This window comes from Euwallacea similis, chromosome 20 (genome assembly GCF_039881205.1).
Source record: "Euwallacea similis isolate ESF13 chromosome 20, ESF131.1, whole genome shotgun sequence".
NCBI lineage: Eukaryota > Metazoa > Arthropoda > Insecta > Coleoptera > Curculionidae > Euwallacea > Euwallacea similis.
In genome coordinates this window covers 1,460,319-1,474,985 of record NC_089628.1, presented here as the reverse complement: position 1 = coordinate 1,474,985, position 14,667 = coordinate 1,460,319, and the positions used below count along the sequence as shown (strand labels likewise).

The 14,667-nt window shown below is 36.8% G+C and overlaps 2 protein-coding genes across 6 annotated transcripts; one reads left to right on the top strand and one right to left on the bottom strand.

Annotated features, from left to right (window-relative positions):
- Nucleotides 1–110: 110 nt before the first annotated feature.
- On the top strand, nt 111–3,156 carry LOC136415716 (lysophosphatidylserine lipase ABHD12-like). Of its 3 annotated transcripts, none has more exons than XM_066400469.1 (8): nt 111–548; nt 1,069–1,141; nt 1,329–1,429; nt 1,608–1,910; nt 1,967–2,217; nt 2,269–2,430; nt 2,484–2,611; nt 2,664–3,156. In XM_066400469.1, exons 2-8 carry the CDS (start codon nt 1,101–1,103, stop codon nt 2,710–2,712), a joined length of 1,035 nt encoding a protein of 344 aa, XP_066256566.1. In that variant the 5' UTR covers nt 111–548; nt 1,069–1,100; the 3' UTR covers nt 2,713–3,156. The 3 variants fall into 3 exon arrangements, with proteins under 3 accessions (XP_066256566.1, XP_066256565.1, XP_066256567.1); XM_066400468.1 differs by having other exon boundaries at nt 111–584; XM_066400470.1 differs by lacking the exons at nt 111–548; nt 1,329–1,429.
- ena (enabled) lies at nt 2,823–14,667 on the bottom strand. 3 transcript variants are annotated; one of them, XM_066400466.1, is made up of 10 exons: nt 14,474–14,667; nt 13,227–13,268; nt 8,565–8,730; nt 7,848–8,003; nt 7,269–7,523; nt 6,549–6,695; nt 5,589–5,768; nt 5,123–5,281; nt 4,799–5,066; nt 2,823–4,635 (listed from the first exon to the last, which is right to left on the bottom strand). In XM_066400466.1, exons 1-10 carry the CDS (start codon nt 14,479–14,481, stop codon nt 4,607–4,609), a joined length of 1,410 nt encoding a protein of 469 aa, XP_066256563.1. In that variant the 5' UTR covers nt 14,482–14,667; the 3' UTR covers nt 2,823–4,606. The 3 variants fall into 3 exon arrangements, with proteins under 3 accessions (XP_066256563.1, XP_066256564.1, XP_066256562.1); XM_066400467.1 differs by lacking the exon at nt 13,227–13,268; XM_066400465.1 differs by lacking the exons at nt 13,227–13,268; nt 14,474–14,667 and adding an exon at nt 10,932–11,687.

Sequence of the window (14,667 nt, the reverse complement as noted above, 5' to 3'; positions counted from 1 at the left end):
ATTATCGCTATATAATACTTTTAAACAAAGAGTTTTTTTGTAATAAATTTTTCTTTTTAGTTTTGCAAGACATATTCATGTTAGTTGATTTTTTTAATCTTACCAGCTGCCTACTTTCCTAGCTGTTCTACATGTTCCTTACCTAAGAAAACGAAAATGCTTATGTGTCAATAGTCAAAGAATTTTGATTAATGTCTTTCGAGTTACATCACAAATTGTCATTATTTGTTTTAGTTTTGAGCTAGAGAATGCCATGATCCGCATTGTTGAATTTACATGATTTAAACTGTTATAAACAGTTTTTTCCTTATTCCCATCTAACACAGTTCTCCTAAATCGCACGAATTGATCCCTTGGTGGACCCTCGGAAAGTCGGTGTCAGAGTGTAGATTGTCTCATTCGCTGAACCTTGGACCCTTTAGAATTGGATAGGATTTCCTTGGGGATTTCCTGTCGTATTTCAATGTTCAATAAAGCAGAGGAATGAAAAACTGAATAATCAGTCATCATTTCAGGAATTTGTGCCAATAAATTAGGCCAATAATTAGGTAATAATGTTGGAATAATTTTAAAATAGAATAAAGGTAAGTAAAATGTAATAAATTAAAATTGCCATCTTACTGGTACCCCATATGATTTCATATATATGTCCAAGATATGACAAAGTTTCTCTCATGTTCTCATGGTTTTTCTCCCAAAAACCCATATGTAAATGTCTTAAGTAGTTCTTAGCTCTTAACGCTTTATATAGAACTTATTTTGCATTGTTTTTACTTCTTACCTTTTCTCTTTTGTTTTTGTATGAATAGAAATAAAATATTTGATTTTTTCATTTCTTTTCTGTTTTTTATGTATTTCCTCAAAAAACCAAATCTTAGTGACCTGGAGTAATTATTAGGGCACAATGGCTCCTAGAGATTGCAATGCAAGCAATCCACTCAGAGTAATTCTAATTTCACATACTGCTGAAAGAAAGTTCTATTGTTCACTTGTGCCTTTTCCTGTTAACATTAAGATAAACTGCTGTAAGCTGAATGTAGATGAATGGTAAAAATGTTTCATTGTTAGTTTCAGATAGTCAAGTGTAATTAAAACTAACCATGTGTTGTGGACGTTGCTGCATCATTTACTGTGTTTGTTCGTAAGTATGAAGAATGTAAAAGACTGTACTTGGCACATGTCTCCACCTTTTAAAGCACCTCAATGGTTTCTGTACCAAAACCATTCCTATCATATTATAATATAATATAATAACTAAAAGGGTTTAAAGGAAAAACACCACCCTCTCTGAGGTTAAACTTGATTGATCATTTTTATTCCGCTTTTAGAGCTATTGTTCTGCTTCTACTTGTACTTGTGTTTTTTGTGATCCTACCGATCACCTTTATGTTTAGCTTGGGAATGCAGAGGAGTCTCATATTCCCCACATGTAAGTGCCTTATGCTTCACCAGGTTATGAAACAAACATTCATTGTTCACGCTTTTGCCACTATTTTTGTCTCACACGGATAAATTATAATACAAAAAAGATTAAATATGTGAATTTGCTCAAAGGATTTAATATCCCATAATCGTCTTGAACTGCAGTATTACTCAAGAACTTTTAGATTTGATAAACCCAGAAAATTACTCAAATCCGGAGCAGTATGGCATTTCTGGCGTTCGAAATATGTACGTTGACTTCTTATATCCCACTGAAAACGTTACAATAGGAATGTGGCAAATCTTACCTAAAGAAATTGTTAGCGATGTTATTAGAAACGAAGAATATAACTTCGAAGGCGTTTTAGCCGACGATAAGTACTATATATTATTGTACCTCCATGGAAATGGCTCTGATCGGACCAAGAGAGTGCAGCTCTACGAGATTTTACGAAAGTTCTTCCATGTGTTCGCCATAGATTATAGAAGTACTGATTGTCCTTATGAAGAAAGAACCAAACTTATCTTTAGGCTGATATTACAGGGTATGCAGACTCAAGCGGAGGAGATAATTTATCTGAAACCAGTGTAGTAAAAGATGTAGTTTCGGTATATAAGTGGCTTAGAGAACGCAGTAAATCAAAGATTTTTGTTTGGGGGCACTCCTTAGGAACTGGCGTAGCTACCCATTTGTTGGCAAATTTAAAGAAAGACAATATAAGCGCAATGGGTTTGGTGTTGGAGACTCCCTTTACATCCGTAACTGACGTAGTTAAGAAACACCCTTTGGTGACAGTAAATGAGTTTTTCAGACATAATTTTAACATACTCACGAATAATTTCCAGACATTTTCGTTCCTGCCCTGGTGGCATGCCACTCTAGTAAGCCCTCTAATAAACAACGACTTCAACTTCGACTCTGTTTCCTATATCCAAGACGTCGATTGCCCTATTATGATTCTGCATGCAGAAGACGACGAGGATGTTCCGCATCAGCTTGCCACTCAGGTATTTTCTTGCAAACAATTGCCTTTATTGACGCATAACTACTGCCATTTCAGTTGTATTACACTGCAATTAACCACAGGAATTTTACATATCAAGGAGACGTTACTTATCATTTATTTGAGCCCAAAGGATATGGGCATATGATGCTTTATCGGGAACCAGAGTTGCCGAAATACGTCAAGTAAGTAGTATCGGAGTATTTTTATCCGTTCGGTAACGATGAATTTTTTCAGATTGTTCGTTAATGAATGCGTTAAGTTTAGCAGTGCCAGAGGCGTTTAGATTTAAGTCTGAAAATAGTCAATATTAGTTCTGTGATACTTTGACGGTTCTACTTTATTTGCTCGTACAAACTAGTAAAATTCGGTTGTGATGGGAAGAGACATACGACAAGATTTTTAAATACTTTTTATTTCAAGTACACTGTAAAATTTACAACATAAAGTTAATTAATACAGATACACTTTTTTCTGTCGAAAATAATAATAAATATAAAATGGAAAACTTGTGCTAATTTAGACTTACGAGCGCGAGAGAGATCACATACATAAAATTATCCAATGGTGACCAAACTAAATAATAAAAATTTGGTTTCCGATGATCGATTTTAGCGTACTAAACTTGCGAAGAAGGTCGAGGTTAAGTAAATGAAGATTTATAAATATTAAATGCATACATAGAGATATCACAAAGTTGTAATATATGACAATAAAATCATATAAAATATATTAACTGCCATCACTCAAAAAGGTCGTTTATACATTATTTTAACATACAGGAATACGGTAAAAATGGTTCGGGTGCGTTTCACTAGGTCGGCTCTAGATTTATCTATATGTAAAGCCCAATCAGCAAGCGTAGTATAATGCCACCTAGTGAAACCATTGAAAGAACAGTATACTAAATATTGCATTAAAGTACTTGTTAATGTTCTGACTACTGATGGAGAGCAAGACTCTTAGTCGACCGCGCTACAAGTTGTAGCTCTACGAGGAATCAAAATCGAAATTCCGTGGACAAAACTAGTCTTGGGTTTGCTCTATCAGACGAGTCTTGACGTCGGTTTCACTGACAAAAAATGGACCGTTCCTTCTGATCTTTAGTATACGATTCTTCTAGTTACAATTTTAATGACTCGAGGCAAAAAATGTCGATGTATCATACGATTCCGCTAGCTATACGAAAGCGCCTAAGATGGGAAGAATGGGAAACGGGGGATAAACTATTGAATGCGCGTGCTCCCATTATTTTGATTCATTAAAATAATCCCGGAAAAGTGGGAAACTTAAATATCATTTCACATAAATAATATCATCTTAACTAGGCTAAAATTAGTTTTATTTGGTAAATTAGGCGATTAATAAAAATGGAAGTCCCTTTAGACTACTGAAATTATGTACAAGACTAACTAGGGCCCTTCCAAGGAAAATTTCGAACCCAGAATTGAGCTGATGCAGAAAATTCTCCAGGTGAGCCTTCGCTAAAATAGGAATCACTTAAACAACTTTTGCAATAAAAGTCACGTTAAAACTATTTTTCCCTAACTTATAATAAATACTATGGTCAAACTAATCATAAGATTAAAAATAATGAGACTTTTGCGTTGTGAGTCGTTACAACCTCATGTTTTAAACAAGCCTGATTAAAATGTTGCTCATCCCTCCTGCTTTATGACAACGTTCCCGAAAAGTATCGATAGATAGTTTCAATAACGTTTTGATCCTCTGTAAAATCAGTCTTCTTGTGGCGTAAAAGCAAGCGATGCCATAACGCGAGAGGGGACTTATACCGAAGATTAGGAGCTTAGATCTAGTTCGCTCTAGGGACTACAATCGTAACTGCACTTTTACATACGACGAACGCGTTTGTCATATAAAAAATCCTTAAGTTATGCGTTTATTTTACATGACAATATGGATTAACATACACGTGAATGACGACGTCGAAATGGGCTGCTGGAGGCGCCAGAAGAACCCTCTTTCGATATGATTTAGTTCGGGATCATGAGTTAAAGTTGTTTTGGAGAATATTAAATGTAGAGAAAAAGAAAAGTTCTTCGGACTTCTCCAGTTTTAATAATACATTATTAAAAAATTAATATCGAGGAGATTGGATACTTATGATAATCGTCGTGTAGTGTAAAAACTATACAAATTAGTCGGTTTCGGTAAATTGATTACCTTCTATTCAGTTCTGTTTTGATTGCTGAAAATAAAAATATTCTATAAGATAACTAATAAAGAATACAATTTGATATTTTCTGCTAGAAATTCACTCTAGGAGATTCATTTATTATTTGATTGACCTACGATTGGTGAACTGGGGCAAAATTGGATCTGAAAACATTCCGTAACAAACACCGACTTACCATCTATAATGTCCTGTTTCATTTTGGCGATCTCCTTCTTGACTTCCTTGACTATTTCATTCTTCAGACTCTCCATCTCTGTCGGTCCAATAGCTATTCCACCATCGGATAACCCGTTCACCTTCAGAATCGTCTCCTCCGAGGCCGATCCGAATCTCTTGCGAACGCTTTTAGGAGACTCTCCCCCGAATTTGGAAGTATTGCTCGGCAGCGTGTTCGTCTTCTCCCACATAGCGGCCTTTTTATCCTCGTCCTCTTTATCTGGCACCTACATAAAATGCGCTTTTATTCAAATAACAAATGAAAAAGTCTTTTCAATGAAACCTTCTTCTCCACTGCGGCTCTTCTCCGTGCCAACGTTTTGGCCATTTCGTCCATCATCGAGGCCATGCTATTGCCTCCTCCTCGACCTATAGTACCGTAGTTACTGCTCCCTCCACTGCTTGTAGAAGAGCCACTATTTTCAGTCGGCTGGACCGAATTCTAAGAAAAAATGAAAACGTCAGTCTCTTAGATTAAAAAGAGATTTCTTTATAAGTATTCCACATAAGTTTAGTTATTGATATTTTAGCTCAAAATTTCTTCTTCTATAATCTTTAAAATTACCATTCAACCTTTGAGATCCTATTATGCACTCCAAATATTATGAATATCTAACTGACTCATGGAAAATATTCTTTAATTTCGGAACATTCGGGAATTATTAATGTCTAGGATCATCAGAGATTGTATTTTCTATTGGAGATTGAAAATTCTCAAAACACCCAATTCAATTGGTGTCTTCACTCACCTTACTGTTTCTCTTAAGTTTGGCATTCTGTAATTGGGCAGCCAACGAATTAACTTCTCCACCGTCGCTGCTTTGGCTTCTGGATAGCATAGGCGGCGGAGGTGGCGGTGGAGGTGCAGTTAGTACCGTAGGCGGAACTGGAGGACCCGGAGGAGGTGGTGGTGCCGGCGGGGCACTTACCTTTTATTAAATACCAAATAAAAACTCAATTTCAAGTACTTGTGAATTATTCTGTTTTATGGGGCATTAAAAGGAGGAAATCCACATTCCGACATTGTCTAGCAATAAGCTTATTGTTTACAAATGCACCAAACTTTGGAATTTTATGTGTAATAGAAATCAAACTACACAGCTTGCAGAACGCTTTAGAAAGTTCCTCATTTCAGATGATTATTTTAAAGTTATTGAGATTTGTTATGTGGTTAAACAATATAGAATGATTGTAGTATTCACTTCTTTAGCGAAAAAGTGATTACTATGAGTACAATCATGTAACACGGCTACCGAAACAGCACTCACAAAAATATAAATAGGCATACCTAAGTAATACAATTATAAAATAATCGGCCAGCCTTAAGTGCATGTTATTTCTATAAAAACATTTATTAAAAGGTTTGACTCTTCCATGAAATGTTGGTTGATATCTTTTTTGGAAATTATATTGTGATTTTTTTATAGTTTTATTGAATACTTCACACAAACATAGTCCTAACAGTGGCTTCTTACTAGCAAATATTACAATCTTAAACTAGCTCTTTCCGTTGTATTTTAAAATATTTCTATGAACCTAAATATATGAGTTTGGTATTGAAAATTTCGCAATCAGTAAGAAGCTTTGTTTTGCCTGCTGTCGGAAATGAAGCAAATCCTCCCCAATTTTGAGTCCAGAATAATCTGAATTGGTTTCAAAGGAAAACTTTTTTTCTTCCCTCAATTTTCACTCAAAATATCAGGACTTACCGTTCTGGTATGTCCAGGACCGGCCTGGGGAGGCGAAACGGGGCTGTGGTTTCCTAAGGGCATGGCCGGAGGTGCGGGGGCGTTGTTTTGTGGGGTCATAGGCGAAGTTGGTTGCGGGGACATTAGAGCTGCTGATATTCTTCGTTCCTAGATAAATCAATAAAATTTGCAGACTTATTAAAATGACAAAAAATCGGCGAAAATAATAAGGCCATTGAGCTCAAATAAAACGGCAATAATTGTGCACAGGTTATTGAAAGAACTTTTATCGACGTGGTACTATGCTGGTATAAAGAGGCACATTTAGGTTTCTTTAAATTATCATATCTTAAGAATGTAATTTTCTCTCTCTCCCTCTCTTATGATGCTGTTTTTATTAATATGGTTTTCAATCCATTAACCTGAGTACACACAGTGTTTGTACAAAAAAAAAACGATAGCGAGCTAATCTGACCTGAAAAACGTTAATTGAATGGTTTTTACTTGCAATAGAAACTTTGTTAAATTCATTTTTTTAAAGAAAAATGTTGATCTCAACTTTAAATTGGCGAGACTTAATAAGGCAGAGACGCCAGAAGCTTATTTTATTAGAGCATCTCCAGAACTAATCGTCCACGAAAACTCTATAAAGCTAACAAACTTTAGACAAACTCAGAATTAATATACTCGCCCTCTTATGTTTACATTTCATCCATTCTCTTCATTTAACAATCTTCTCACCTGGATCATCGCCACATCCTCCCTCGTCATACTTCGATACCCCATGTCTTCGTCATACTGCTGATGAGGGGGATGCTGGTGCTGAGGTATTCCATGTGGAGGAACGGGCGGTTGAGGCGGCTGTTGCGGTTGCGAAAGATGGTTCTGATGGGCAGGAACAGGAGGCGGTTGTAGTGGCACCTGCTGCGGTTGCTGGATAATCGGTGGCGCGTACTGGGATGGCTGAGTGGGCTGGCGGACGATATTACTAAGTACCTTACGTAAAAACAAAGAATTCTAGAAACATATACCGAGATTATCGAATTTAATTACTAAAGCTGCCTTTAGGAAACTCAGTATAAAACGAAATACGTATACGCTTTTAGGGGAGAATCTAATGTGAGAATAGCCTTGCCATACACACTGCCGCTAAACCTTGTACCATGTACCATTCAACAATGCACAATGGATATAGGAAAGGGTCAATTACATTAATAGCAGTGTGTGTGGCATGGTGATAATGTTGTTTTGTAAATACGCTTATATTAAATGGATATTATGTGAAAGGAAAGTGATTTTTAACTAAACATCGATTCTTACCTCCAAGGAGTGGAACATGGCCCTCGCGAAGCAATCGGCATCTTCTTTGGAGCTAAAATTCAATCCGTACACCTGCTTATTGTCTCTCCATTGGTGGAAGGTGGCCGTTGCTTGGTTGTATTTGAGTCCTTTCAATATTGCGCAATTTATTACCACCTAAGAGATTCCTCATCATTAAGGGCTCCAAATTACATTAAATCACTTGTGCAGTAAGTCTGAAGATGACAAACAGACGTTTATATCTCGTCATTTATTTCTCCCAAAAATTCAAATGATACACAATAATTAAATTGTCAAATTGGTGGAATATACAATCCGATTGATTGATTCCCCATAAACACCACGAAATCCTTCAATTTTCTTAGAAAATTCACGGACTTGGAGAAGTGACTAACATTGCTATGAACCAATCAGAGATGCATTCAGGTGAAATAGGGCGTCAAATACTAAAGAAATATGTTTCAAATGTCTGTAAACAATTATTAAATAAACGCAAAAATACAAGACAACATGGGCTAGGAACTAGGTTACACCCGCCCATAAAAAACCATATCCTCCAATATTCCATTATAGAAACCGGTGTGTCAGCATATCGCATTCACCTCCGATTAATACACACAGGTTTTCGCAATTTAATGTCACATAAGGAGAATTATCCGTAACTCACATTAAATCGATGCTTTCATAAATATTGATTCACTGAGGCACCACTCTCACCTCATGATCCTGCAGCTTCCTGCCGACAACCCTGAAGGTCTGGTGCACTTGGTGTTGGTAAATGTGAACCTTGGACAACCCAGATGAGGTTCCGGAAGGTACCCACTTCTTGTTGACGTCATCGTATATCATCACCGAGGCCCTGGCGCTTGCTATGGATGTTTCACTATAAGGACAACGCATTAAAAGATCGTATCTTAATGGCGCAATTAAAGGAGTTATGACGTTGGTACTAGACCAGAAACGTTTAACGTGGGATATTTAGAGAGTAAATTCCCACGCATGCAAGTTAGAGATTTTAATTTCATGCAAGAAACTTTTCCGGCCATGCCTATTGGGCGGAAAACAATATTTGCTAGATTTGATCAGTGGTGGACCCAAGGGTAAGCGGGCCTTGGCTCTCCGCCGCGGCAGTGCCCTGCCCAGCTACATGTCCGCCACTGCTTCCAGTGCGTAACATACAGTACGTCACTGCCGTATCACAAAGATTTACTATACCCATAGGACATAGAAATTTTCAAATTATAGAGAACCGTTACAGCAGTCAGTGCCCACTAAATCATTGGCGCATCACAGCCAACGATAAGATAGATCTGTAAATCATCCATTTGAATTTTTGGTTGGTTCTTACTCGAAAGCATCTCTTTTTACTGGATGAAAAAACGCGTTCTTCAAATTATAGTGTCTACAGTTAGTGACGGATCTAGGGGGACAAAGTAGATCACCGACTTGCCTGTCTGTGTGCCTGCCAATGGATTAAATTAATTGGCAATCAACCAAATTTATCACAGGATCATTAATAGGTCCCCAATATCAATAGCAATCAATGATGGTCTTGCATTATTGCGAACTAAACGATATTCTTGGAATGCATAGTGTCTACTGTGCGTCGCCAAGGCTGCATAAATTATTTCATACTTAGATTCTCGTTAAAACCTGGTTGAAAAGTTACCTCTAATGAAGTTCTACTGTTTCTTACATCAGTTTTAACGTTATTGAGTCATATTACGTCCAGGACAAAAACTGCTTATTTTGTATAATTTCGATGTTTCGAGAACCGTCTTATGCCAGACACCATGAGAAGTAAATAATACGTGTAAAAATGATGCACATTAAACAAATATTGGAAACGTTAATCGGAAGTAAATATTGAGCATAAACTCAATTTAAGAGTAAACACACAAAGAGTAAGATAATAAAATCAATTAGACAATGACGATAATAATTAAAGCGATATCGGTTATGTACTTTCGAATTTTGACGGGACGACGTTCACGTTTCCAAAATAGCAGTAAAATCATATGAGTAGATACGTAGACTGGGGATCAGGACCACAAACACTCTAAAATGTATGTAAAGACGACGGAAAAATGAGGTTTTCCCAAATTTAAGATCTTTTCGAGTACTTCCGAAAGTCATCACAATTCTTCACATCTTAAACGGTATATTCTTGAACTCCAAATTTCGCAATTTTGCCCCGATTGAACTGATCTCGTATCTTTTATGGTTACCGAGATGCTCATGGTTGAGCTCTATAAGCGGATACACGATAGAAACCATTCGGTAAGATAGAAACCATCCGGTAATTTAAATCAACAAAATTTGTAATGTTTACTAATGAATTACAAGTAGTTCAAAGTCGTTACAGCAGAAGTTACTGAATGAGAATTTCCTTGAATTAACCCAAAATTGAAAACTCCCTTGTGAAGAGGACGATCAAGAGGACGAGTCAGAGGCAATTTGGAGCTTTGCGACTTTGAACGATTTATTTGAGATGTACTGGATTGCTGTTCTTCGTTCTAGTGAGTTAGAGCCGTACAAATACCATTGGGAAAGTAATCTGTCCCATCCCGAAATAAAATCCATACATGTGCATAGTCCCTACTAACTTGTTTTCGTGGATTTTATTGTAAAATGGGCAGATATAAGAGATTTCGGGGAAAATTGGGGAGAACTCCAGCAGAAACAGATATATTATATTGATGTTGTTCGTCTAGGTACAACAATAGAGTTTAGTTTTGTGAGAATTAGGAAAAGTGTGGTATGTGCCTAATCAATGGACGCCAGCTATGGACACAGGCCAAAGAAATATACAGGATGTAACGTATCATCATGAAGATATTTCAGGGGGCGATAGTTTTCTGCAAAATAGTAAAAAAATGCTAATAGATCTACCGCCAAAAAAACTGCAACTATGTCACTTTGTATATCTAAAATGGTGCGTCTTCGCCTACGGGCCTATTAGCATTTTTCCGTTATGTTCCAGAATCCTATCGCCCCCTGAACTATCTCCATGATGATATGTTACATCCTGTATGTTAAAGTTCAGGATGTTCCTACACACAAATACGAAAAAAACATAGTTACTTTGCCCAATACTCCTGCCACTCTCTCCTCGGGTGGTCCAGACTGGTATACCCCCCCACACCACTGTAACCCTCCACTACCCTCGTTTGCATACCGCTGTCGCCCGAATTTACCACGTCCCCATCAACGTAACTTTGGGGCCTCCTGCTTCGCAGTTCGTCCAACTCGCAATATATCTCATTTTTGATATCCTCCAACATTCTTTGCGTTTCGTAATCCATATTGTCGCACTTCCTAATATTGTTATCGCGAAAACAGGCCTTTATCACACGCGCGTTGTCATTATTCTTCGCAACCAAAACAATAATGGAATGTTAAACAAAAACCGTGACTCGTTGGCCGATCGCGATTATTATTAATAATTAAATAGGCTTAATCATCGCGATTAGCTCTGCCTTGCGGATTAATCAGGGACAGTTTTTTATACACTCGTTGCACTTTGAAGCGGTGATACGACTGCTATTGATGCCAATTTGCTACTTAAACGAAATGCAATTAGGTAACGTCAGGAGGTAAAGAATATCGACGCGTTACTGATGATTATGTTTAGGAACAACCTTTTTTTCCCCAACAGAAGTTCACTCTTACCATACCTCTGCTTAATGTATATTGGTAAACGCATGCGTTGTTTTCCACGCTTGATTAGTATCAGCTGCTCGCTTCGATCAAAGCTGATTGAGTAATAAGTGTTGCGATTACTTTGCGCATACCGTAAATTTTCGGGTGAAATTTCGGATTTTCGCCCAAGGCGACTTCACCCTCGGCATTCGAAACCTCGACTGGCACATTTGGATTGATTTCATTGCCAAGGAAAATGAGTCAAGTGAATACCGTTTATTTTAATGTGCCCCAGACCTAAACTTAATGCCCTGGTCGATCAATATTCTTCCCTGCTGCCTTGATCGCCCTTCGTGGGGGTTTCGTCTCCATGTTATTCATATTGAAGGTAATGCTCATGATATTATGCATCAGGCACAGTCATAAAACCGATAAAAATGAGCTTCATTTGGCCGTGGCCAGAACGTGTAAACGTTTATCTCAGGAAGTGGCTGCTACGCTATCGGGCTATCGGCCAATTTACACCCATTGACAGGAACCGGAACTTCATGGATTTGATCGATTATATTGGGTGCTATTTTTGTTTGAATAAGGTGTCACAATACACAAATTTTCTTCCTGTTAAATGCATTGGAAAGTTGCGCTTTTAAACCTTCTACTGTGCTCGCATTAAACCTCAGCCTGTCTACGTGGATGGTAAATATTCATATTGGAACATACCTTTCACAAAAATTATTATTTTTCCTGCAATGGTAATATCGTCGCAACATGGTATCAACGCCTCTGTAACCTCCCACGTTAAAATGGGAGCTTTAATACGGTTGCAAGGGCCATATGGCTCGCAATAATGGACATGGAAAGTATCATGATGAGGTAATTCTGGTAATGGTGTAGCCACTTCGCACAGGTTTTGTGATATTAACATGAGGATGCTTCATTAATAAGATACAGGGTGCGAAAGTTTTTTTTTAAGTTCTTATTATTTCACTCATTCAATTTTTGAAGTATTAAATTTAACATTTGGGACATATTCAACTCGCTAAGGCTTGTTCAAGAAGCAATTAATAAAATGTTATTCGCCATACCCCGTAGCTCCAAAATTGGCTTTTATACAGTGTGTCCAAAATAAGAAACTCCAGCATAGGAATCTCAATATCCTTATTTTGGACACATTATATAATGTAAAAAGTAACTCGAGTACTTTCCAGCAAAAAAAAAACAGCCCAGTATTGTCGCAGTCCTATTTGCCTATTACTTTACAATTGAAGTGTGCTCTGTGCTCGTTCATTACATTCCAAAGTAATTTTTTTTGTAAAACCGTAGAACTTATTTCATTTAATTGGCAGCAGGCACAATCATCCACTACTTCCGCACGATTTCCTCGAGTAAAACTAACAGGTACATGCACATTTGGAAGCTGTAAATCCTGCAGATTGATTTGGGGAATAATTAAGGCTCCCTGATGGATATATAATTATTTGCTTAATTACTATGCAAATATAAGCAAATCAAAACCATTTCAATGCAGTCTCACTAATCATATCTATCTAGACCAGACATGCAATAAAGCAATGAGCATGCAAATATTTAGTAATAGCACAGTTCTCAACATCCCACATGCTTTAATTTTATTTGAAACTTGCAGTTGAAGACACCATATAATTTTAATTTTTAGTGCAGAACCTGACATTAACATAAAGCTAATATTATGAGTTTTCTGGTAAAAGATCAAAATACCTTCTTCGAACTTCCTGACTTGAAGAACTCATTTCAGAATAGCTGGAAAATTTACATAGTTAAATTATAGAACATTCTCAGCAGTTGCGAGGGAATTGGGAAAAGAAAAAGGATAAAATATTATTATTTTTATTCATAATAATGATAAAACTCAGGCGGCAGCAAGGTTTTTACTGGCTATTTGGGATATGATGTCCTTGTGGAACTGAGATATCCCAGCCAAAGGTAAATAGAGACCTGGCCATAGCCTGTAGGTATTTAATGTACTGATGCATGCGGCCTTTGGACTTTAACTTTGAAATTTGCCTTCCCTGTACATATTTCAATGACTATGGAAAATATCTTGTAGTTAAAGCAGTTATAAAGCTGACATTCAAGTTGACTGCATATTAAGTGGTAATAATTGGGCTCTGAATCATTCTCGAACTTGCAAGTTTAAGAACTGTTCCAGCTTAAGTAAGTTTTACCTTTAAATTCTTAAAGTAGCAAATAATTTTTGAGCCTCACGGTTAAGAAAGCTTTAAGTCTGAAAATACCAATATATTTCAGCAGGAATTTTATATAAATTTTATTATTATTATACACAAAATCAGCACAAAATTCAATTTACATAATTAATATGCAATATGGGTCATAGTTTATTTTCAGTGGATGTTGGATGTTCAACCAACAGCTTTTTTTAGGTTGCAATGTATATAAACACAAAACCATATGTATGCCTAAGGCATGAATGGACCAACTTGAAGACTGAAGCTTCAATTAGCTCAAGGACTTGACAAAAATTGATGTGGGTGTACTTTGTTAACATGGAAACCACTTTTCCCATTAAACAATTATTACACTCTTCCTGGTATGCTCCAAGGGATGAGGGTGAGAGTGTGTGTTTAGTCATTGAGGTTGGGTGCAACACACCCAAAGCTTTAAATCAATAAAAATAAAAACAATAGATTAAATTTGAAACGGGTCAACAAACAAAGAACAAAGCCTTGAGTTGGGTTTGCAAAAAAGCGATTTTGCTTGGTACTCAAAACACAAATAGAGACCCCCATTAAAAACGCTACATTTATTTAATTATTGCAACGTAAATTTGGTGTCGGTGACTCAATACTTAAGCATTGCATTATGTTAATGTGAATGTTTATGTAACTAATCAGGAACATAAGGAAGTTGGGCCACAAACGAGACAAAATTAATTATTGTTGTGTAAAAAAACTGCATGAGACTAGCAAAGCCGATGCGAGACCTACCTTGACATTTTATTTTTTCAACGAGAAGACCCTCCGAGCTTTACACGAAATTAGCTAACATATCTGCACTATGTCTGCACACTACCGAAATCGCAAATTTCTTCGAAATTGAAGAAATTCATTTATAAAACGGCGATTAAACTTAATCATAACATTCGCTGCAGAACTTTCAGATTCGCCATGATCATTTTTGA

What these genes read in the sequence shown, in the direction of transcription:
- LOC136415716 (XM_066400469.1), top strand. Translation starts at nt 1,101, where the DNA reads ATGTGTTGTGGACGTTGCTGCATCATTTACTGTGTTTGTTC. An exon ending in ATCATTTACTGTGTTTGTTC is followed by an intron (nt 1,142 to 1,328) that starts GTAAGTATGAAG and finishes TTCCGCTTTTAG; the next exon opens with AGCTATTGTTCTGCTTCTAC. An exon ending in AGAAACACCCTTTGGTGACA is followed by an intron (nt 2,218 to 2,268) that starts GTAAATGAGTTT and finishes AATAATTTCCAG; the next exon opens with ACATTTTCGTTCCTGCCCTG.
- ena (XM_066400465.1), bottom strand. Translation starts at nt 11,152, where the DNA reads ATGGATTACGAAACGCAAAGAATGTTGGAGGATATCAAAAATGAGATA. An exon ending in TGGCAGGAGTATTGGGCAAA is followed by an intron (nt 8,731 to 10,931) that starts GTAACTATGTTT and finishes TTGTCCTTATAG; the next exon opens with TGAAACATCCATAGCAAGCG. An exon ending in CCATGTTCCACTCCTTGGAG is followed by an intron (nt 7,524 to 7,847) that starts GTAAGAATCGAT and finishes TTTTTACGTAAG; the next exon opens with GTACTTAGTAATATCGTCCG.